Source organism: Urtica dioica, chromosome 9, assembly GCF_054948205.1.
Source record: "Urtica dioica subsp. dioica isolate 48M chromosome 9, U.dioica_male_clone48M_v1_H2, whole genome shotgun sequence".
NCBI classification, from domain to species: Eukaryota; Viridiplantae; Streptophyta; class Magnoliopsida; order Rosales; family Urticaceae; genus Urtica; species Urtica dioica.
The window spans coordinates 12176603-12200663 of record NC_142764.1 but is presented as its reverse complement, the minus strand read 5'-3'; the positions used below and the strand labels follow the sequence as shown (position 1 = coordinate 12200663).

The 24061-nt window shown below is 39.1% G+C and overlaps 3 protein-coding genes and 1 pseudogene across 4 annotated transcripts; all 4 read right to left on the bottom strand.

The window, feature by feature from the left end:
- Window positions 1–708: 708 nt before the first annotated feature.
- On the bottom strand, window positions 709–2133 carry LOC149384982 (O-fucosyltransferase 13-like; annotated as a pseudogene). Its single transcript, XR_016301364.1, has 3 exons — window positions 2028–2133; window positions 1846–1934; window positions 709–1768 (listed from the first exon to the last, which is right to left on the bottom strand). The product of XR_016301364.1 is annotated as an O-fucosyltransferase 13-like (transcript).
- A 1466-nt stretch (window positions 2134–3599) lies between these two features.
- LOC149384981 (pentatricopeptide repeat-containing protein At5g15010, mitochondrial-like) lies at window positions 3600–5367 on the bottom strand. Its single transcript, XM_089626215.1, has one exon. The coding sequence runs from the start codon at window positions 5365–5367 to the stop codon at window positions 3877–3879; it is 1491 nt and encodes a 496-aa protein (XP_089482341.1). The 3' UTR covers window positions 3600–3876.
- Window positions 5368–5856: 489 nt separating this feature from the next.
- LOC149384980 (putative pentatricopeptide repeat-containing protein At3g15200) lies at window positions 5857–7404 on the bottom strand. The gene has a single exon (XM_089626214.1). The coding sequence runs from the start codon at window positions 7402–7404 to the stop codon at window positions 5857–5859; it is 1548 nt and encodes a 515-aa protein (XP_089482340.1).
- An 8481-nt stretch (window positions 7405–15885) lies between these two features.
- Window positions 15886–19353, bottom strand: LOC149384979 (Pectin lyase-like superfamily protein). The gene is made up of 5 exons (XM_089627389.1): window positions 18807–19353; window positions 18082–18202; window positions 17565–17739; window positions 17084–17154; window positions 15886–16989 (listed from the first exon to the last, which is right to left on the bottom strand). The coding sequence occupies exons 1-5, from the start codon at window positions 19236–19238 to the stop codon at window positions 16361–16363; spliced, it is 1428 nt and encodes a 475-aa protein (XP_089483515.1). The 5' UTR covers window positions 19239–19353; the 3' UTR covers window positions 15886–16360.
- Between the last annotated feature and the right edge of the window lie 4708 nt (window positions 19354–24061).

Genomic DNA, 24061 nt, shown 5'->3' with positions numbered 1-24061 from the left:
ATTGTATTGAGCATAAAAGTACTAGAGAACTTCAAGCTAATATAGTTATAGTAATTGCACTCAATTAATCAGTAGAATATTGGTGACTGGAAAAATGGCGTTCCACTACATGATAACTAACCCCGTTTTATAGTTTTCTTGGTGAATCCCATCTGATTCGTAATTATATGACAGTATATAGACTTGCCATATATCTTTTACTGTCTAGTTTAATTAGTTAACTAGAGTAACTAATCTGCACATATGTAATCTGGGTGATGGATTGTTAAGAATTGTCCATTTTCGTTGCTGAAAATTGGGAATCATAATGGTTTTCGATTGCATTTGTTTTTGTATGTCAGTGATTTGTGGTCTTTAAACAAGATTAGGGAGAAAAAGAAATATTTATTTTTTATGTTACAATTTTCTGAATGATCTTATTACTATCAAATAGGCGTCTAATTAAGCGCAGTAAAATCCGAGTCATAAATAAATAATTATAAAAGTTAAAAAATACGTGATTTCAAAATGAGGGTATAATATCTATTTGAATGAAAAGAATCCCAATTTTTTTTCCCGGGTAAGAAAAAACCCTTTTCTTTCTGTTACAAACCAGACCAAAAAGCAAGGTTCAACTTGCCATTACCGATTAAAGGTGGGCATTTTATCCGATTAACTGATCGATTAATTTACATTTATCTGCTTAAATAAGAGAAAGATGGATAACCGTTGAACATACATATAAATCATCTTACTACGGATAAATTGTTTACAGACAAACGAGGCAAACTGTAATAATTTATATAACAAACAAATCAGAGGAATGAAACCAAATTCAGAAATCACAACTCGACTTCACAGAAGCAATCAGGCAAAGCAGACCCTATACCCATCACGAAATCATGTCTATGAGCTTCCCACAAAGCTAACTTCAGTTCTGTCCCTCTTAAACCCTGCGACGTGAAATTTGCGAAATCTCTCCTGCTCAAGAACAGAGTCTTGTACAAACCCTTTTTCGCCCTCATCGCCGAAACCATCTTATCCATGTTCCCGAAATACGTCGCGACGTACGATTCGCTGTTGATCAAGACATAGTAGTCCAGAGCCGTTTTCGTGTTCCCGTGCATCGTTCTGAAGTCTTCTCCGCTGAGAAGACCAGACTTCGTGAACACGTTCTTGTAAACCAAAGTCAACCCTTCGAGTTCCATTATTCCGTCCCCAGCGGCGAGATATATGTTTGTGCTTTTCGGGATCAAAAGCGACTCGAGAACGAACGCGGTCTCGTTCGGCGTGAGAGGGCATTTCCCTCGGCTTCTCCACCGCACGGCCTAGTCTCCGGTCAAAGGCCTCCGATCATCTCCCCGAGCTTTCTCGATGGCTTTCAGAGAATTCGAAGAGAGACCCGAGTACTCGCATTGGCTATAAGCCACCATGTCGGGCTCGAATCGGAGGTGGAGCGAGATGAACGGCTTCGAGAAGCTGAACGGCTTTTTTCTCCAGCGATCGGGTGAGGCGTAGCGCGTCGTAACAAGCCTGGCACAGAGCGGCTTTCGCGTGCTTCGTATATCTGTCACGTCTTTGGCTCATCGCCGGCGTGATCGAGATGTAACGATGTTCCAAGAGCGATGGAAGAACGGTTTCGACGTAATCGAATTGGCCTTTTCGTTTGCTACAATCCACGTGGAACGATTCCTTTGACGCGATCTCCGGCGGAAGATCTTTAACGACGTTGACGAAGCCTTCCATTTGTTCGACGTAGTAGTCAACGTCAAATACGTCTGCGAAACCGCTGATTTGTCGGCCAAAATTTAGTTGAGACAGTGAGTATTAAAACATTTAAGCCAAAAAAGTTACGGTGTATTTCACCTTTGTTCGTCCCAATACGCAGCCACTTCAAACTTTGGCAAAACGAGGGTCGCGTTTAAAAGATGAGCAATTCCAACGCCATCGCAAAACTGCGTTACCCAGGCAACAAACATTGGTGTGCTTAGAAAAATAAATATGAAAAAGTAAAAAATAAATAAATAAAATAATTTTTGGGGACGCACATCTCTTCTCATTTGGTTGAGTCCGCCGTAGCAATCCACTCGAATATATCCGTTGGTTTGAGCTGGCAGAGCTCAACATTTCAACAAATAAACCAAAGCAATTTGTCTGCAACGAAAGTCAACAACGGATTGGACTCGGAATATCGAAACACAATTCAAAACCCCAAATCAGAATCTACTTTATTTTTAATAATCGAAACATAATGAACGCCGAACAATTTCAGTGAAGAACACAGTAAAATTGAACTAAGATCATAAGGACATACTCTGGATTATATTTACAAATCATTGAACAATTACAAAGCCATAATAGAGTGTAAGAATATCTGTATTTGTGTGTGTACCGGGAAAATTTCCTTGTCGCCACCAATTGCAAGGTCTCCATTCGAACTTCCTTGTCACACTTCATATATCATTCTCAATTCTGCTTCCACACATTTCAACAACACCATGGAAACTAATGTTTGAGGAAACTCAACCGAATCAACAAAATTCACGACAAAAGTTAGGGTTCGATACTCACAGCTGAGAAGTGGAAGGGAAAGGAGTCTGTGAGAACGGAGAAGAGAGAGAAAAGAGAACGACGGCGAGGAGGAGAGAGAAATCCACCGCCGCGCTGATTGTCGGCTTCACTGATATCATTCTCACCACCATCTCGCTTTTTTCAACACAAATCTGATTCGGTCACAATCTTCTTCAGCATTTAAACACTTTAACCCATTCTTGTTCAAGTCTGAAGTCAATTTCTCCACAACAATAATGAAATAGCTTAATTTTGTCTCGCATCACTCAACAAACACTTTGATCCGAACTGATAATCCGTTCACAACCAAATGATAGTTTCTTCCTTACTCTGATCTCTCAGACCATTTTGATGCCCAATCTCTACTAATCCCTCTTATCTATCTATTGATGATATGAAAAGAAACAGATTGTAAATAAAAACGGATAAAGAACTCGCCTTGGGTGTGAAGGAGCATAACAATGGAACCGAACTCGCTAGAGATGGAGGATCGAACGACGAAGGAGATGATTGGAGTGTTCGTGTGCGAGTCTTAGCTGAGAGGTCAAGATCTGTATCAGAAAAGAGGAAATATCCGAAGATTAATTTTTTTTTATTTATATAAATTGATTAAAAGAATTCCGGTCCCGTCCAAATGCACAAATTTAAATTGAACCAGTTGTTAACAATATCGATTTTTTTTTATTTTTTTTTTATTTTTTTTTTTAACATGGCACATTAGTTTTACTTTTTGCATCAAGCGTAACACATAATTTTGATTCCGAATTTATTCGAGTCTCTGTTACACAATTTTTGGTGTTTGTTTAACTTGTAAAGCATACATTTTCAATACATAAATGGTTTTTTTAATTGAATTTAACAAAAAAAGAAAAGAAAATCACACAAATTTCTCTTTTTATAATCATAGGTTCCTATGTCATGTTTATATTATTTTTGAGCAAGTTCATATTAATACCTCACATCAACATATAATTTAAAAAGTGGAAAATATAATTTGTACGAGAACAAACTTAAAGGAGCATAGAAGTCATATTTTAATGTCACCTTTATTTGTGTGAATTTGTATCACTTTTGCTACTTTTATGTCGTTTTTTTCATATGGAATGCCATTTTTATCACCTGATCTTAGGCTACTTAAACATACTTTACAAATCGCTCATGAGAAGCCATAAAATGTGAAGCTAAAAATTTACTCTGTGACTCAAACTCAAAGGAACAAGTAAGTCTTTCTGATTTGACTGTTTCAGTGATTAATGAACCACAAATTCAGTGATCATCTTTACGATAATTAGTCGGCTTATTTCGAGCTCTCATCACATAAGCCATCTATCGTACCGAGGGATACGTGCTCAGTTCCATTTTAGTAGCAATACGCTCAATGCTCTCAGCCAATCCCAGCCTCAGAAGCCGATCTCTCAGCCTCTGAACCGTGGTCAAATACGGCACGATTCCCCGGTCAACCATCTCCTCCAAGTACTTGCAAGCCATTTTGGTCTCTCGATTTCCCTTCATCAAGAATCGGTGTATCAACGTCGAGTACGTCGAAACCGAGCCACGAAACCCTTTCTCCGACATTCTCTCCCAAACCACTGACATGTCATCGAATCTCCCGAACCGAATCAGCAACTTGAGAACCATGTTGTACGAGTCGCGGTCCGTCCATTTCTTCTCCGTAGCAGACAAGAGCTTCAGAGCTCGATTGACCTCGAAGTTCTTGCAGTGGGAAGAGATGATCGCATTGATGGTCGACGAATCCGGCGAAACCCCGTTCTCGATCATCTCTTTCATGAGCTTGTAAGCCTCGTCGGCTTTGCTGTGATTGCACAGCTTGTTGATCACGAGGTTGTAACCGGAGAAACCCGGAGAGAGATTGTGTCTCGTCATCCCGGCGAGGACTCGGAAAATCGCTTCGATGTTATCGGATTCGCAGAAAGCTCGAAGGAAGATCGCGTAGCTTTCCGCATCGGGGCTCGGTGATCCTTTCTTCGCCATTTCGCGGAGAATCTCATGAGCCTCGTCGGAGTTTCCTCCTATGCACATGGATTCCATGTAAGCATTGTAAGAACAGACGTCGAGGGAAATTCCTCTCTGGGACATTTCGTCGAACAGTTGGCGTGCTTTTTCTGGGTGGCCGATATTTCCCCAGTCGAGCATCAAAACGCAGTAAGTCTCGGCGTTCGGGTCGAGCCAGGGTTTCGATTTCTCGAAGAACTCGTGTGCGTGTTCGACGTGCTTGTGGTTGCGCAGAGCTTTCAAGAGACCGTTGAGATCGTCAACGGTTGGTTTGACTCGAAACTCGGACATTCTGTTGAACGCTCTAATAGCGTCGCGAGGCAAACCGGCTTTGCTGTACGCCCGGAAAATGACGCAGAAGATCCCGGAGCCGATCTCGAAGCGACCAGAGTCTTTGACATCGATGAGTAGGTCCCACAAGATCGCGAACTGGTTGCCAGGACCCAACGCGTCGACCAAGATTCGGTAGCTCTCGTAACTGTGTTCGAAGCCTGGGATTCCTTTGGCCCAGAGGAAGAACATGTGCGCAGAGAAGCCTAGGGTTTTGCATCGCTTGAGGACTTGTTCGACGAGGTTCGTAGAAATGTGTGGCTTGAAGGAAGTGAGTGACATCTCCAAGTTGTCGTGTGGGTTTCGGTGGTCGCTCAGAACGCGAGAAAGAGATCTCGCCAGTCCCGGCACCGACGGTTGCGACGGCTTCGAACATATCCGGCGAGAAGTTTCGGTGGTCGGCGGCGAGAGAAGAGAGCGAAGGACTGAGCCGAGGACTGTGTGCTTCGAAGAGAGACTAGTCCTGAAAGCCATTGTTGTTTGTTAGAGAGGTCAATGTTCGGCTTATTTGTTTTTTAGGATGTTAAGCGTGTGATTGGCTTCGACACGTGTATAGTTCATTATTAGATTTAGTTGCAAACGAAAGTCCACTGAATTCCATTCTGTGAATTTTCTCATTCTCATACCATGTCGCCTATAAACACCTCTTCATTATCCAGATTTAGATTAGAAAAATGTAAGTCTTGTGGAATCCAATGCTAAAAACGACTTTCATTTTGATGATTTTTCTAGAATCTTGAACCATTGTAATTAAGTTCTCTTGCATCCGATTTTAACTAACTTTGAACACAACTGAACTAATTCGTTGAATTAGTCTAGACCATACTTTGTATTCCTCTCATTCAACTTCGTTTAAACTATGAAATTCTTCAATCCTCAATTTCATAATCGGCTCGAAATACCTTTGTTTTGTTGCTCCCAGGATCATATCAAGTCCGTACCATCATTTTCGTGTCCGATGTCTCATCGAGTCGGTCTCGTTCTTAGCCTCATCTTGGGGCTCAGATCCTCGCCTTTGAGTCCTCTCATCTGACCCACCATCTCTCGAATCTTGCAGCTAGTGCTTCGTTCCATCTTGTCGGCGATGACTCGGACTCGGCCGGCGAGCCTGTCCTCGAAGAGCCGTTCCCTCAAAAGCTTCACCGTAATCGGGTACGGCGGGACCCCCTGCTCGATCATCTTCTCGAAGAACTCGGCGGCCGATTCGACCTTCCCGTTCTTCCGGCATAGCCCGTGGATCACTACCGTGTACGTCGACCCCGCCGGATAAAAACCCTTCTTCCCGAGCCTTGCCCAAACCTCGGCCATCCGATCGAACCTCCCGATCTCGATCAGCATCTTCAGGACCATGTTGTAGGTCTGTGAGTCCGGCTCCGCTGATCCCGTGTTCTTCTTCGTCTGCATTCTCTGAAGCGGGCTCAGAGACCTCTTCACCTCGAAGTTCCGGCAGTGTGAGGCAAGGATCGCGTTGTAGCTCCAAGTGTCCGGGGAACCTCCGTTCTTTGTCATCTCTTCAACGAGCTCGTACGCCTCGTCGACTCGCTGGTCGTTTCCGAGTTTTCTGATCACGTGGTTGTACGTCGCGGTGCTGGGTTTGAGGCCGTACCGTTTCATTCTGTCGAGGGCTCTGAAAGCCGAGTGAAGGTCGTCGAACTCGCAGTGAGCTCGGACGAAGATCGAGTACGACTCCGCGTCATGGCTCAGCCCTTTCTTCAGCATTCCGGTGAAGATCTCGTCGGCCTCGTCGGATTTGCCTCCTTTGCACATAGCCTCCATGTAAACGTTGTACGCCGTTGTGTCGGGAGAAAATCCTCTCTGGAGCATTTCGTCGAACACCTTGCGGGCTTCTTCCGCGTCGCCGATCTCGCCCCAGCCGCGGATCAGGATCAAGTAAGTTTCCTCGTTCGACTCGATCTCCGAATCGGCCTTGGCTCTGGTGAAGAGCTCGTCCGTGTGTCTCACGTGCTTTCGACCAGAGAGGGCGTGCAAGAGGTTGTTGAGATCGTCAACGCCGGGTTTGACTATGAACTTGGGCATTCGATCGAACGCCCCGACGACCTCGACGGGCAAGTTGAGCCTCGCGTAGGCTCCGAAAATGACGCGGAAGATCTCGGAGCCGACCTGGAATCGACCGGAGTCTTTGACGTCGACGAGGAGGTCCCAGAGCGAGTCGAACTGCTTGTTGCTACCCAGAACGTCGACCAGGATTTGGTGGCTCTCGTAGCTGTGTTGGAATCCCGGGATTCCTTTGGCCCAGAGGAAGAATCTGTGGGCGGAGAAGCCGAGGTTTTTGCATCGCTTGAGGACTTGTTCGACGAGGTTTGGTGACACGTGTCGCGCGAAGGAGGCGAGTGAAGGCTCCAAGTCGTCGCGTGGGTTTCGGTGGTCGCTCAGAACGTGAGCGAGCGAGTTCACCAGACTCGCCACCGAAGGTTTCGACGGCTTCGAATAAAAGCGATGACAGCTTTGAGAGATAAGTGAGCGAATGACTGTACTACTCCGATGGGCCATTGTTCTCTTTTCTTGTCCTGTATCTTGTACTGTAACGTCAGTACCATGAAAAATCGGTCACACTTTTACGTCAAAACTAAATTTTCTAAGCTCAAAAAATATTTCAGTATTTCCAGCTCAGGAAATACTATTTCTTTTTTTTATTATTACTTTTACAATTACAATTTCATTTTAGCTTTAAGAAAAAGCGTTTTAAATAGAGTATGAGTTGTTTCCGCTGGTGTTTGAGAGGGAAAAAAAATTCTAAACGATATTCTTAGAATAATCATAAAATATAGGGATAATTCCATAATTATGATAATTTAAAACAAAAAATTGACCAAAATCCATGGATTGCTTCTGATTCTAAAACTATGATCAAGTTTGTAACGAGTTTTTTATTGACAAGTTTGTCAATAGATAATCATATTTTGGAAAGAAAAAAAATTAATGATCGTAGTTATATTATGGTATAATCATAAATATAATTGACATATGGGTGTAAACTTCCTGGTAAACAATTTTAAGAAATGGGCTGAATTGGTGGACCAGAATACAGGCTTAGAGTACTGCTAACCGTGTTTTTGGGTCAACACTTAGAACCGTCCGTGGTTCGGTCTAGGGCCAGACCCTATGACCGCACGTAGGTTAGATGTGGTGAAATCTTCTCTTCTCGTCGTCTTTGCCTTGCCGGAAAGAGGTTTCCGACGTCACGTCACTTCGTGATTAGTTCAACTTCGTGTTCTTTGGGTTCTTCGGATTCGTCGAGTCCTTCTAGTTAGTCGTGTTCTTTGGGTTCTTCGCATTCTTCGGGTTCTTCGTGTTCGTCGTGTTCTTCGCCTGAAAAGACAAGAAAAGTGAACTAGAGGGACGCGGATGAGTTTTCCCTGGCGCGCGCTCCGACGCTCAACATTAGTTGAGGTGGGGACTTATCTCTCGTCTCAAGTGTCGAGAGAGAAAAATATAGCGAGTCGGGAGTGAAACGGAGATTTTCTAAGTCGAGAAAGACTTACCTTGAGAGTGGATGGAGATGCGGTATTTATAGTTTTTCATCTTGGAGTTTGAGTGGGTTTTGGAGGCAATTGAGCCTTGGAGGTCGATTTTGGCCGATGGTGTGCCTTGGATGCCGATAGTTCCACGCCGATAGTTCTATGTCGATAGTTCCATGCCGATAGTCTTGTCCATGAAGCTCGCCGATAGTCTCGGTCATGAAAGTTCGCCGATAGTCTAACGCCGATTGTTTTGTGCCGATAGTCTTGTCCGCCGATAGTTTCTCAGATTCTTGTCTTGCTGATAGTCTTACTTTGCCGAAGATTTTAGGACGCCGATAGTTTGGTCTTGAACTTCGCCGATATATGGCCGCCGATAGTTCAATGATTTTTCTCTTTGTCGATAGTCTTGCTTTGTCAAAGGCTTTAGGACGCCGATAGTTTGGTCTTTAACTTTGTCGATGGTTTGCATGACGAGGGTTTCAACACGTCGATAGTTAGGTCTTGAACTTTGCCTCTTCTTATCGTTTTTGCTCTCGGGGTATCATTTTTATCTTGTGAAAATGATGGCATAACAAGTACTCTTCAATATCTCAGTCTCTTGTTACAGACCTATCAATGGTCGTTTGTCACGACGAAAGGGCAAAGAAACGACGACCCAAACTAGTGAAATTTGGAGGGTACAACTCATACTTGCCGTATATATATTTAGGCACTTATAATCTTGAAAAAATTACCGCCTAAACAAGCCCTGCAAATTATATTTTACCAACAAGGCAACAACCACATGAGCTTTTTCATATGGAAAAGACACTTTGAAAAGTTAAACTTAACGTCCAAATACTGACGGAAGTGGCAAGTTGTAACACGTGTCTAAGTTCTGAGATTAGTTCTGCAACAATTCCGAGTCCAGGGGGTGAAATGAAATCGAGGTACGAGTCCAGGGGGTAAAAAAGGAATTAATTCAAACGTGAATGTTATTTTGACAAGACATAAAAAGAAAAACTGGTTTCACTACTCGTTATAAATTGTTATATACCACTTTAAGCAAATGATATATTTTTTTTTTTACTTTTTTTAATAAACCAATAAATCAAATATGTGTTTCGACGTTTTCATTTTACATATCCTAAAAGTTTATTATCTATTTATAGGGTTGTGAAAAGGCGATCTAATATATATCTTAAGTTTTAACCTCCCTCAAAAAAATATTTACCTTAAACAAATATGTTTTTACTGCTGAAAAAATTATTTAAGGAATTAAATAAAATTAATTAAATTATATTGTTATATAATACTTTTTTTAAAAAAATAAAATTATTCAGTTAATATGATCCTTAAATAATTCTATTGGTACAGATCATATTTTCTTGAATATAAAATCTAATAATTAAATCCTAAAAATCCAAATGTAAAGATTAAAGTTGTAGCAAAATACACATAAATAGAGTTATTATTACTAATAATATTATTGCTGTCGTAAATAAATATCATTATTAACCGCTGTACTTTTTCTGAAACTTTTTAAAAAAAATTGTTCTCGTAAGAATTTTTAAGCGCGCTTTATTATAAATTAAATTACAAATGTATTTAAGTTGGAGAATAGAGATTAATAATGAAATAAAATATGACTTGAGAGTAAAGTTGTCAAAAGGGCCGGACATGGTTGGGCTTTTATGGGGGCTTGGGTCGATCGGGCCGGGTTTGAGGGTCTATACTCTAGACCCAGCCCATGCCCTTCATTAAGTCCGGGTTGGTCCGACCCTTTTGACGGCTTTACTTGAGAGAGAGAGAGAGAAAAAAAAGTGGGTCTCGCACTCGAGAGTTAAAAAAAATAGTAATAAATTATTGGAAATGTGTCATCTCTCATGAAGAATTGTTGGACCTGACTATGAGCAAAGTTAAAAAAAAACGTGGGGCCCCGCTGTAATAGCTGATGAGAGTGGAGAGATTTTTTTTTAATTTTTTTTATTGAAATGAGAGAGGAGAGATGATGACGTGAGGGAGAAGATATATGTCACGTGGCTTCCTATAAACGCAAACATCCGCTCTTTTATACTAAAGTATAGATAGATAGTATCTCCAACTCAAAGCCGTATAAATGAATATTTTTTTTATACTGAGTTTGTATAACTTTAACTAGTAATTTATCTCTATTCCAATACTCTATTTTTAACACAAAAAAAGAAGTATTATATATTTTCCCTAATATTTTAATAATTGTAATTTCCTAATTATTACATTATAGTCCATACATAACTTGTATCTTTTGTATCCAACCAATCTATATAATTATATAAACTTAAAATGATTATGCGACTCTCCAATAAACACAAAGTAATATTTTTTTTCATGAAAATAATCACAGATTACACATAACATTTAAATACTTGGCAAACAATTATAAATTGAAATGCACCATTAGGTACTAATTAAAACTTTACATATTAAAAAAACATAAAATGTAGAGTTTTCTAAGTAACTAGGCCACCTATAACATTAGGTTTGGGATTTAGTCTATGTTTGGAGTTTTTTAGGGAAATAGCCAAACGTATTAGGTGGCAAAATATTTTTTACTTTTTTATCCTTCAATAATTAAAGCAATTTTTTAAGTCACGTTTTTTTTTTCTTTTTTTTGTGCATGTTAAATTCGTATTTTGTAGAAGGTAGTTACGAATCCACGTTCTCTCTCTATCTTCCACGTTCTCTCTCTCTCTCTCTTTATCTCTCTCTCTCTCTCTCTCTCTCTCTCTCCACAAAATCAAATCTGGGTTTTTTTTAACCACGTTCTCTCTCTCTCTCTCTCAACAAAATCATATCTGGGTTTTTTTTTACGTTCAACACGCCAAGATGACGAGGAAGACGCCGAGGTCGCGGGCCAAGGAGGCAGTCCAGCCGAAGAAGTTGTCGGCGATGACGCAGATCGGCCGGAGGCGGCGAAGGAGGTCGGCGAAGGCTCGTCGGAGCCAAATCAACGCCCACAGGAGGCGGTTGACGAGAGCGTAGGGGAGGGAGACGGGGTCGCGACGAGTCTCACGGTGGTGGTTGGCGGGAGAGACAATCGGAGCTTGGTTAGAGGTGGCCCGACTCTCATTGTTAATTTTTTTTTTAACAGTGAAGATTTTCGAATGTCAGTTTTTGGAAAAATGTAGAGGTACAGATTATTTATTTACAGTTATTTCCATTCAAATTACTTAAATGTGGAGAATGAGATAATTTCCAGTAATTTACGTTTATTATCTGTGTTGACAGGTTCTTACACAGTAACGTCAGTCTTGGTGAATCCGTTCTAGATTAGCGCGCCGCATGATTAATGATATATTTGATAAAATATTTTGTTGAGATTTGTTAGAGGTTAAAGGCTACGTATAACAATTTGAAATTGTCTGTTATTTTATATCGTTATTGCCTATTGTTTAATATAATTATATTCATTATTTCCCTTTGATTAAGTAAAAGGGCAAATTAGTCTATTAATAATTGACACCTAAGCACGTTGGCTATTTCCCTAAAAGTTATGAAACATAGGCTAAAAACAAAATCTATAGTTTCAAACTGGCTATTTTGCTACACTGCCCTAAAATGTATTATGTCTATAATATTGTTTGCACTTGACTTTATAATGTATTGTGTTAAGCAATTTATTTTTAGGGTTTTAATTTATATATATACCATATAATTTAATGACTTTTGATTAATTTTCATGCCAAATTAGAAAAATATAAAAATGATCTTGTGATAAATTAATGTAATTATATATAAAATATTAAAATGTAATAATTTTTTGGGTCATTTTGAAATTATTTAAATTATTTTAATATTATTAAGATCTCACTCCAAAGATAGCACAGTAGAATGAACAGTGAAACTCTATTTGAAATTATATTATTCTCTCACTCAATAATAGAATGAATTGTATTGAACAAATTCAATTTTATTTTTATCATTTTTCACTCTATCACATAGTGGGGGTTGGAGCTGACAATGAAAGTTCAAATTGGGGTTCAAGTGATGTTGAAGCCACTTTCTGAAGCTTGATTTCTTAATTGAGAAATAGTACCATGGGAAACTAATAGCCGAACTAATAGCTTGATTGGAGGTCGTGGGTTCAATCCCCACTGCAGCAAAGCTGCCTTAAAAAAAAAATAGCTTGATTTCCAAAGATAGCACAGTAGAATGAACAATGAAACTCTATTTGAAATTATATTATTCTCTCACTCAATAATAGAATGAATTGTATTGAACAAATTCAATTTTATTTTTATCATTTTTCACTCTATCACATAGTGGGGGTTGGAGCTGACAATGAAAGTTCAAATTGAGGTTCAAGTGATGTTGAAGCCACTTTCTGAAGCTTGATTTCTTAATTGAGAAATAGTACCATGGAAAACTAATAGCCAAACGAAACATATGTGTAATAATGAATTAAAAGAAATGAACAAGTTATGTTACTTTGCTGTCCATAAGAAATCCATACAAGTATTAGTGGACTACTCATAAAGACCACAAGGGTGAACTTTCCTCTTGCCATATTAGAACTCTAAGAGCTCTCAAACTTTACCAGATTCTCAAAAGAACTATATTTTTATGTGTTTCTCTCTTTCATTTTGTACTTGGGGTTACTTCAACCTATAAATAAATGGAAAGTCTTCAATAGAGGGAAACTCCATCTGAATTGAATTCAGACAATTCGTAGGATGAGAATTTCATGTATTTTGTAAAAACTTCAAGATATACTTGAAGTTTAACGGTTCTTCATGAGAACTTATAATTTTATTTATTTATTTACAGAACATTATCATAAATCACGTTGCGTAAGATTACCAATTATGAGATTATGAATGATTATTGCATTTATCATATTTGATAACAATTTTATCGTTTTTATCCGACTTAGTTGGGATGTCTGTTCTCAGTTTGATTAGCATAGGTTGTCATTTATTTTTCGATTCGAGCTTAACTCGATTATTTAGAGGTGAAAAATCCTAGTAGTTTATCATAGATGGTGTCAAATTTTTTATGCTAAAATCTTTCTCAACAATCACAAATAATTTTTAGTTGGGATGTCATTTTGAATTAATATTTGTCGATCTCAAGATTTTATCATATAATAATAAGATAAGCTTTTATTTGTAATTTCTATGAGATGAATTGAATAATATAAATAATGAGAACTAGCTAATGAAAAAATAATAAATATTATTAATCTGGCAAAAATAGTAGGATTGATCGAGCTTGACAACTTGATTGCAGAGAAAGTCAATTTGAACAAGAACGAAATAATTATATTAAGTTATCAAAACTAATTATCTTAAAATTAATCATATCTCTAAATTATTTAACATACCAATTATCATATTAAAAAATTAAAACCTAACATATTTAACTACTTAATTAACTAAAAATTTAATAATTAAATACAAATGTATTTAGTTAATTGAATTAACAAATTAACGACGTCCTTTTGTATTAACGCCTGAAAATGTTGGCGGAGAAAACAAAAAAATTAAAATTTGAAAGATTAGAAGCCCTAAGTGGCGGAAAAAATATAGAAGCAATAAATGTCGCTTCTAATCTCAAAAGTATAATTTTTTCAAGATATAATGTTTGTATTTCCGTAAAATAGGATGGAAGCGACTAGTCGCTTCTAACTGACAAATGTCGCTTCTAATATATTATGTCGCTTATAAAAGCTGTTTTTGTAGTAGTGCTTCTTGAGGTTGGCTCTTTTCTCATGCTATGCTGTTTTCTTGTCATCCTCGTGGTTGTCGAACAATGACCTGGTGTTAGAGCAGAGTTTGAGAGCAGGGTCTCCGTTTTTGGCATGTTCTTGGCCTGTTAATTAATAAGAACACATTTTTCCTGGTCTCTATTTGTCCATCGAAGAAGGATCGGAAGGATCGGAAATGAAGAAACTTGAGAACGGTTTGTTCACCTCTCCTCGTTCTCTGATCGAGATGTAAAAAAATGTTGTGTTTTAATATCAATAATAAAAGTTGAAATTACTAAACGTGTACTGAGAAGGTTGTTCAATTATATCGTTTGAACAACTATCTGCTGGCGCAAGAACAATTAAACAAGCAATCAAACAAGCTAAAAAACAGAAGGCAAAATAAAAAGCGCACGAACTTGGTAACCCTGTTCAGTGATAAAACACCTACTCAAGGGGACTGATACGTACAGTGGTGAAAAACGACTCACTATCTCAATAATCAAAGGTACAAAACTTAGGTTTGCATACTCTACGCCTAGTTTCTTTGACTTCTTCAATGGATGATAATCTGAGCTCCCCTTAGATCAGAGACTTCCTCTCTCTTTCACGCGACTCTTCATCCCGAAGATCGTACGATCCTCTCTCGAAGATCTTCTCAGCGTTTCAACGCAAAACACGCACTCACAAAACCATGTACAAATAAAGCACATTAGAAGCAAGTTCCTCGAACCAATTATCGATGAAGATCTCCTAACAGATAGACTAGTTCTAGGTTAAGGTCAGCTTGAATTGACCTAAAAGTGACAATCGGCCTAATGAAACCCTAGGCAGGTTTTATTATAGTCAATAACAAAATCTCTGCGAATCAAAACGATATGGGAAACCAAATACGATCGTATCTCCATGATTTTCGGAACTGAAAACGAAATATTTTTAATTAATTTCTCGCTAGAGGAAAGTGATTTTAAGTGTCTTGGATCTTGAACAACTTCTTACAACTTGTTTTGAACAACTTTGACATAATTTGTTTTGCCAAACTAAATCATGCCACAATATAACCAACAAAAGTTTCTTAAAAAAATAAATATAAATTGTCTTCAAAACTAAGATTGTGACTTGTGGCATTCAGTTTAATTTTGACATCAAACAAGTAACAGCGATAATAAAAACAAACAATAAGAATATTACCCGTCGAAAAAAAAAATAAAGAGTAAACTATATCCATCTTAAAACTTTAAGAATTTATGGACCTATTTTCAATATATATCTATATATATATATATATATATATATATATATATACATATATATCGAATTTTAAACTATGGGAGCTATAATAATTTATATTAAATCCAAATTCATTGTTTTACCATAAAAAGTTGGATCGGTTTTCTTCTACATTCACTTCTATAAAGTAAATATTAAAAAAATAAATAGATAAATCCAAGTTCTAGATGATGAATATGTACTTTGTCTGACTTATCTGGAAATTCACTAGATGTTAAATTGACTAAAATGGTATTTTTGTATGAATTTGCGTCAAAAGTTCAATTTTTGAAATTTTTCGACTAAAAGTCTAATCTTAATATTTTTTCAATTTTGAGGTTTACAAAATGAAATTTCTAATAATATGAAGAATACAATAGAGGAAAAGTTTGAGAAACACAGAAATTCTGCAGTCAGGAACGCGAACTACGATTATTGAAGACTGAGATGGTAAGCATCATCAAGTAAGAATATAGAAAAATTGAAGGACAGCAATCATACTCCAAAACTCTTCACAGTCAAACAATTATAACCCTCAACCCCTTCATCTTCCTCGTACTTTAATGGGTTATCCATATCAATAATTTTACTTGTAGAAATCCGTAAATATTAAAAACACACACTGAAGGGAAAAACTCAACATTTATTCGAATATCAAATATAAATGATCTAAAATCTGTCCTCTGCGCATTGTGCTTGAAGCAAATTCATAGCAGAGAGCAATCTCCACGTGCGTATTGTAAATTTGTAGTTTAAATCAAACGCCACTCAAAACCAAGTGACAGATTCATGGTAGAATACAATATCAACCAACCATGAACCTTTTAAAGAATGAAGTGAATGGTAAGCTCTATCCAAACATTCATCAGTGAGGTATCTATACATGATCATCTCCGACGCTTACAAGCCTGGACTGTAAAGAACACCTGTAACCAGCCCATCAAAAAGTAATAACGGAAAACATAAACCATAAAACTCATGGAGTATAGAGTTTCCGTCCAAAATTCATCTACGAACACCAGTGCGTAGAGTTTCCGTCCCGCAACTCGGGACACGGGGCCGGAAACACCCCGTCGGCATAACCCGAGACCGAATCGCAGTGCCACGCTGCCGATCGAGGCAAGCCAAGCACCGTGAAATTCCTGAAGCAGATCTCTTCGAACAACGCGCCCTCGACGGCCTTCAGTTCCGGGGCTCGACTCGAATTCACACTCATCACGTTGCTCACGGAAATGCCCTTCACTTTGGGGAGGGCTTTCCGGTCCCACCCATCGTCAGGGTGGTCGTTGGAGCCGCGGCTGAATCTGATCGGGATCTTCACTCTCTCCATCCTTATGTTGCTTATGCTCACATTCACTATGTGCCCACCTCGGCCCTTGTCCGATTTAATCCTGACCCCGGCCGCGCAATCCCAGATGTGCATGTCCTCGATCGTCACGTTCGATACCCCGCCCGACATTTCGCTGCCGATTCCGACCCCCGAGCACGTCGGAGTGGTGCCCGAGACTCTCCTCACAATGATGTTCGAGCTCGGACGTGCCATTCTTATCCCGTACTGGTCCCACCCACTCTTCACGGCCACGAGATCGTCCCCGCTCTCGATGTAACAGTCTTCGATGCAAACGTTGGTGCTGGAATCTGATAAATCAACCAAAACAAAACAAAGGCATTTTCCTTTAGCATACATGAAAAGCTTGGAGATTACATGTTGGTATAAAATAACTTCACGTACCTGGGTCTATGCCATCGGTGTTCGGGGCATTAAGGGGAGCCAAAATTGTCATATCCTTGATGACAACGTTACTGTGACAGATCACAATCCAATTGAAGTTAAACAACAAAAACCGGACAGTGAAAAAGCTAAAGCAGAAAAGTATCGGGCATTTTAAGTCTTGCTACTTTTTTCTTCTTCTTCTTCTCTGTATTTAAATAATAATAAAAACAAAACTTCTTTTGCTTCTTTAAACTCTAAAGGACTATAGATCATAGCCTTTGACAATGTATATTTGCAAAAAACATTAGATTGACTTTTGTACCCTTTGATTAGGCTTGATGCCATAATTACACATTTCCTTTTACCTATTCATCTAATCATTCATGATAAACAAAGTCAAATTTACAAGCTTTAAATCCTTAAACGACTAAATTCAGACCTATCGTAATCAATTAATAAACAAATAAAAAAGAAGAAAGAAACAAAGAAGATGGCAGACCTAGAGTAAACAGGATGGATAGTCCAAAAAGGGGAATTGAGGAAAGTGAGATTGGAGATTAGAACGTTGTTAGAGTTCATTATCTCAACAAGGTGACCTCTCGTGTAATTCAGTGTTCTGTTCCACCATAGTTCCCACCACATTTTCCCTTGCCCATCAATTGTCCCATTTTGCCCTGTTAAAGATCGTTGGTGAGAAACACACATATCGAATTAATTAATCATGACCTTTTTTGTGCATAAACTAAACCATATTAATGTCGTCATTTAAATCAACAATAAAACAGACCAGGCATCTCTTAGCAAATTGTGTCTCATTCACGCCTCAAACAAACAAATTCAAACAGAGTAAATTTGGTTGGTTGACACTTGTACTTGGCTACTTATCTTATCTAACCAAACTAAATCATGTTTACACCAAGGAAGAAGTAATAAAATAGTTGCTCCTAGAATGAGACAGAAGTAAGTTGGGTCTACCACGCTACGCGACAAACGAGAAAAATTAACGTTACACTTACCTGTAATAACAACATCTGTGAGACCATTTCCGTGAATAAGGCTTATGTGTCTTCCTCCTAATCTCTCTCTCCCTCTTCCGTAAGAAGGTAGTGCCTCGATCACTGGCCATTCTTCTGGGTCCTGTTGATTTTCAAATAATAAAGAATTCAAGTTAATATTCCTTCTAATAAATCATTACTAAACAAAAAGTAAACGGTGCTTTATGACTACTTAATGCATCACCACCCAAGTCACAAGATGAGCAAATGTCCACTTTCTAATTCTATGCATCTTAATAAATAATTGTTTTATTTTCTTTGCAGGAAATCTCTATATATTATTATATGTCTTATACATGTGAAGTCTAGAATCAGGTTAGGCATGACTAAAAGTGCACTACAAAGCGTAGAAGTTCCATTTGCCTTTCTCTTTCTTGGCCAAATCCCAAAAGCCATATATATGTATATATTCTCCTACACTAATATCACAACAAATCTACGGTGAATAAGACACATTGTTCTTATATATGATTTGTTTTTTCCTTTTTCCCTTAGCAACTTTTGGTTCACAGGTTTTTTTTTTCTCTTTCTTTACCCAAGTCACTCATGAGTCATGCATATCCCACAGGAAATAAAATTAAAAAAAAAAAAAAAAAACACAGGCAATAATAAGAATCGAAACAGAAAACTATAATTACATCAACAAGAAATAAAAGTGAAGAAATCGAGATTGTTTAAAATCAAACCTGAGATCCTAAAATAACAGCACCGTCCTCGAGGAAAAGCGTGAAATTACTGGTGAGATTGAAACTCCCCGTGACCCACCTCCCTCTCGGTACGTTCAGTTGCGAACCGCCTCGCTCTCCGAAACGTTTCAGATACGAAACGGCCCTCCGAAACGCCTCCGTCTCGGACCTCTCACCGTCGCCGACTCCGCCGAAGTCCCTCACCGACATCCTCACCCTCCTCCGCCCCGGGTATCCTTGGAATATCCCCGCGCAGCTCTTCCGGTCGTCGGAGAGGACATCTCCGGCCCCGGCGGCGTTCCAGCTCGGGAACGCCGATCTGTTGGAGATTTGGACCGACGCGACGGCGACGAACGCGAGCGCGAGGAGAAGCGCCGCCGCGGAAGGTGGCCGGAAGGGGAATGGATTCTCCGGGTGGGTTTTAGCCGACATGCATGGGATTTTGTTGATGGAATGAAATAGAAGCGATCGGGTGAGGGAAAAAAGAAAAGAAAGAAAGAAATGAGTTTTTACGTGAAGGAAGGCGTGATGTGAGGTACGTGCTGGTGTGGAGAAAAATAAAGTATGTTTATAATTTTATATAAATAGTCAACAATGCGTGTGAACTTTTCTTTTGGTGCGGGCTCTCAAATGACTGTACTAGTGCACAATAACTTAAGGGTGGAGATTACTTCTATTATTATGCGGGAGTGGATTAAGAAAAATATTACATTTAATTGAGAGTCTATGAGAAGAACCATATAAGAAGACCAATGTATCTTACTACTAATTGGAAAATATTAATGAAATAATACATCTAATTTATAATTATATTTTTAACTTTGTTGGTTCAGTTAAAATTATTTTAATCACATTTTACAGAATAGAAAAATTTGTATATAATAATTATGAATGTAGAACTTCATCTTCTTTCTTTAAAAGAGCAATTGGGCCTTATGATTTTAAATTTGTGACCCGTCAACCCGTGTTGGTCCATCGGGCCATCGGGAAGCTCGCGGGATCCTGGACACCATGAGGTCGTACGGGACCGAGAGTTGGCCCATGTGTTTTCCCTCATTGTCTGTGCCAATCTCGTGAGGTTTACCTTGTGTTGTGAGTGGATGAGTTATTTATAAGAGTTAATGAGTTTGGTGGTGACGGATAAGTGGTAGATGGTCGAGTGGATGAGTGGTCTTGTTTGGACAAGAGGTTGACCGTTTCTCTCTCCCGGTCGAGTGGTTGTTCATTTTCTTTGGCGGCTGAGTTGTTGGTCACTTTCTTCGGAAGCCGAGTGGTTGGTCACTTCATTTGGCAGCTGAGTGGTTGGTCATTTACTATTCATGGCTGAGTGGTTGGTCACTTTTCTTAACGGCCGAGTGGTTGGTCACTTTCTTTGGCGGCTACGTGATTGGTCACTTTCCTTGGCGACCGAGCGGTTGATCACTTTCTCATGATGATCATTTTTGGCTAGTCGAGCGCTTACTTTCTTCATGACAACCGAGTACTTGGTGTCGAGAAGGTCTTGGCGCAGACATGTCTTTGAGTTTAAATCTTTTAATAGTGGGCTCGGGCTCTTGTATTATGGCTTGCTTTGTCTTTTTTTTTTTTTTTGCACTCAAGGTGTCGTTTTAACCTTGTGAAAATGACGGAATAACATACTATATTTACAAGAGATTTATAAACAACTAGCCTACTTATAGAGGGGACTTTTAAATTATAGCCCAACTATCTATTTATTTAGGGAAATAGCCCATATTTCTCATACTTCCAAAATTGCCCTTGGTTTCATAAAACATCGTTCTTATTTGTTTGTTAATTCTAGATTTTTTCCAGTTATTCATCATCGGATTTGAATCATGGAATCGTTCGCCAAATCGGAGACATGTATTTTGTTTTTTCGAATGGTAAATAATATTTCACTACTACAAATACTATTTTCCGCTGCGGAAGACATTCAGGTGCGACTTTTCGCACCCACAATTCGCACCAAATGAGTCTTTCAGTTGTGACTTGTCGCACCCAAAACTCAAACAAGCATATAAAAATTTTCGCTAATTTTTTTAAACTTTTGGTGCGACTTTTCGCACCCAAAAGTCCGTCAAAACTTTTGGGTGCGACTTAGTCGCACCTATAGTCTTACAACATTTGAGCGGTCAACTTTCCCCTCTTTTTTGTGAAATACTATTAGGTGCGACTTTTCGCACCCAAAAGTACTATTGGGTGCGACTTTCCGCACCCAATAGTACTATTGGGTGCGACTTTCCGCACCCAATAGTACTATTGGGTGCGACTTTCCGCACCCAATGTCTTAAATTTTATCGCGGTCAAATTTTCCCCCTCTTTTTTTTGAAATACTATCAGGTGCGACTTTGTCGCACCCAAAGGTACTGACACTGATCATTGGGTGCGAAAAGTCGCACCCAAATTCTAGGTCATGATATGAAACAAATCAACCCGAGCCTCTCTCTCTCCGAGTTCTCTCTGTTTCCATCTTCTTCTTCTCTTGTCCGTGCGCGAGCTGTGACCCCAAAGAAGCAAGGAGGCCGCGAGTTGGAGCGGTGTCACCGAGCTGAGTCCCCCGCCGCCGCCGCCGGACCTCAGGTGAGTTTCCTCTTCTTCTCTTTTTTTCTCTCTGTCCGACTCTCTCTCTAACTTTGTCTCCCTCTATTTCTTGTTTTAGGTCTATAGACCTGGTTCGCCTCTCGCACCCCCGCCGTTGGCTCCGATCCGACCACCGAGCACCGGCCGAGAAGAAATCGCCAACCTCTCGTCCACACAACCCAGCCAACCACCGAGACTTACCACTGGGCGCGCGCGCGGACCGATAAGGAAGGGGCTGAGAAGAAATGTGTTTTTTTCTGTGTGGGTGTGTATGTGTGTGTGTATAGTAATTGAGTGTGTGTGTGTGTGTGTGTGTGTGTGTATAGTAATTGAGTGTGTGTGTGTGTGTGTATCCTTGGTTCGGAAGCTGTGGAGCCGGTCGCAAGAGGAGCGGCGACGGAGATCTGGTCCCTCTCGAAGAGAAGCACCTAAATGTCGCCATTTTTTTGTGACTTTTTAGGTGCGGCTTTAGGTGCGGAAAGTCGCACCTAAATGTCGCACTCGAAAGTAAAGACTTTTGGGTGCGACTTTTAGCACCCAAGACTTTTAGGTGCGGACTTTCGGGTGCGGAAAAGTCGCACCTAATGATATCTTTTGGGTGCGAAAATTGACTTTTGGGTGCGAAAAAAGTCGCACCCAAAGGTCTTTTTTGTACTAGTGTTTACTATCGGATGACCCGACTATAAATATTATTTACCATTAAAATTATCCTGCGATTTGCAACCAGGATATTCGACAACTCATTTGGAATAGTAGGATCATCGATTTAGTAGATGTTCTTCTATTGTTCTTATATTATCTGTTCGTTTAGGTTAGTCATTTAATCCTTCTTAGTTTATGTTTGTTTAGTGTAGGTGTGTAGGTTCTTTAGTTTCTTACAACTTCATTCTTATTTGGTTGTTAATTCCAAATTTTTTCCAGTTATTCATCATCAGATTTGAATCATGGAATCGTTCGTCAAATCAGAGACAAGTATTTTTTTTTTGAATGGTAAATAATATTTACTATCGGATGGTCCGATAGTAAATATTATTTACCATTCGAAAAAGCATATTTTATAGTTAATCTAACAGAGAATTGATCGGAGATGCGGGAGAGGGTTTCGATTATGGTGTTCTATGGGTTAATCGAATTGGAAATAATATATACTTACCATTTTTTCCAAGTCTGAGAACGGAGACGCTTCGTCGGCTTCGGAAGTGGCAAAATCAGAAAATTGGTGGCGAAAAAGGAGGTCGGACGCAATATCGGAGGATTGAGGGATTCGAAATCGACGGAGAGTTCGGAGGCAATATCGGAGGATTGAAGGATTTTGAGTCGGATCCGAAAATTTTGGTCTGTATTTGATGAGGAGTAAGATAAGAATATAATATTGTTTGGTAGTGGATTGGGCTAGTTAGCTAATTTAAGTAATAGTTGGGCTATAATTTTAAAAGAGGTGCTCAATTTGGGCTACATACCTAACTGGCCCAATTTACAATTCAAATTTGGGGTAATGCACCAATGCAAAAGAATAATAAGATGACAAATAATTATGTGTAGTCTAGAAAATAAGATCCTTTAAGATTGTTTTACAAACTCAAACCAACAAAGATCTCGTTGTGTGAGTGGTTCTTCTGAAGTAATGTCTTGTTCCTCAAGCTCAAGTTGTTCCGATGAGTAAAACTGGTATGTATATGCCAATAACCAACTTTGATAGCAATCACAGCGTTGTCGACTCTTGTCGATTTTGGGAAAATAAATAAATAAATTCAAGCATTAACTGTCTATGAGTAAGGCACATCTAAAACAATGTAAAAAGCTTGGCTTTCATAATTTTTTTGTTCAACTCTAAAATAAATACAGTAACTCCATCATCAAGCTTCGCTTTCAAGAGAATTCGATAATTGTTGAAAGACAAAATTAGTACAATAATTCTCTCACGAAGAACAATTAGTTTCGAGAACACAGTCTCGAGAAGTCTGAGTGTCTACGAAAAATTATCTATAAGTACAGGTGAATCTAGTAAATAGAGAACAAGTAAATGAGGGTGCTGAATGAAATGTGAAGTTTTGGACTTGTGTTTTGTGTGTGAAAATGCGAATGAATCTCATTCAACGTACTTTTTCTCTATTTATAGGTAGTTTTGGGTTGAGGACGTGTGGTGATCAGTCCTGTGTTTTTGACAGTTATTAAGTAACGTTCTCATTTCGTGTGTAGTGGGTTGTTATTCCTCGTATGCTTGGTATAACCGTTGATGTGGGTGTTTTGTTTTGATTTTACACGTGTTTGTTTTGTTTTAACTAGTTTTTATCTATCAGCTTCTCTTCTCTTTGAAGTTCTGCTCGGTAGGGATCGTTCTTGCCTTATGAACGAGTCGTTCCTTATCCTTCATGAGCTCTCGGGCCTATTTAACTCGAGCTCAATATTGGATTCCTTCTGTTCTTAATGTCTCCGAGTAAGTGCTCGGATTCAAGCAATTTATATGAGTTCCAATTTATACAAAGACGTTCGCAAAGAATAAGTGAAACCACTACTCCTGAAAACTCGTTAGGGCCAAGTAGTTCGTTGCGAATCTCTTCGGACCTGGACGGATTAGCTCTCCTTGTCCCTCTTCTCGCATCTTCGAGAAGACTATCCCGTGATTGTAAATGAACTTCGTCACTTCTCTACAATTCTTAACAACTTCGGCGACA

Excerpts from the sequence above, each read along its gene's own strand:
- LOC149384980 (XM_089626214.1), bottom strand. The coding sequence starts at position 7,404 with ATGGCCCATCGGAGTAGTACAGTCATTCGCTCACTTATCTCTCAAAGC.
- LOC149384979 (XM_089627389.1), bottom strand. The coding sequence starts at position 19,238 with ATGTCGGCTAAAACCCACCCGGAGAATCCATTCCCCTTCCGGCCACCT. Across the intron at positions 17,740-18,081 it reads CACAGATGTTGTTATTACAG|GGCAAAATGGGACAATTGAT; the intron begins GTAAGTGTAACG and ends GATCTTTAACAG. Across the intron at positions 17,155-17,564 it reads ATCCATCCTGTTTACTCTAG|TAACGTTGTCATCAAGGATA; the intron begins GTCTGCCATCTT and ends GATCTGTCACAG.
- LOC149384981 (XM_089626215.1), bottom strand. The coding sequence starts at position 5,367 with ATGGCTTTCAGGACTAGTCTCTCTTCGAAGCACACAGTCCTCGGCTCA.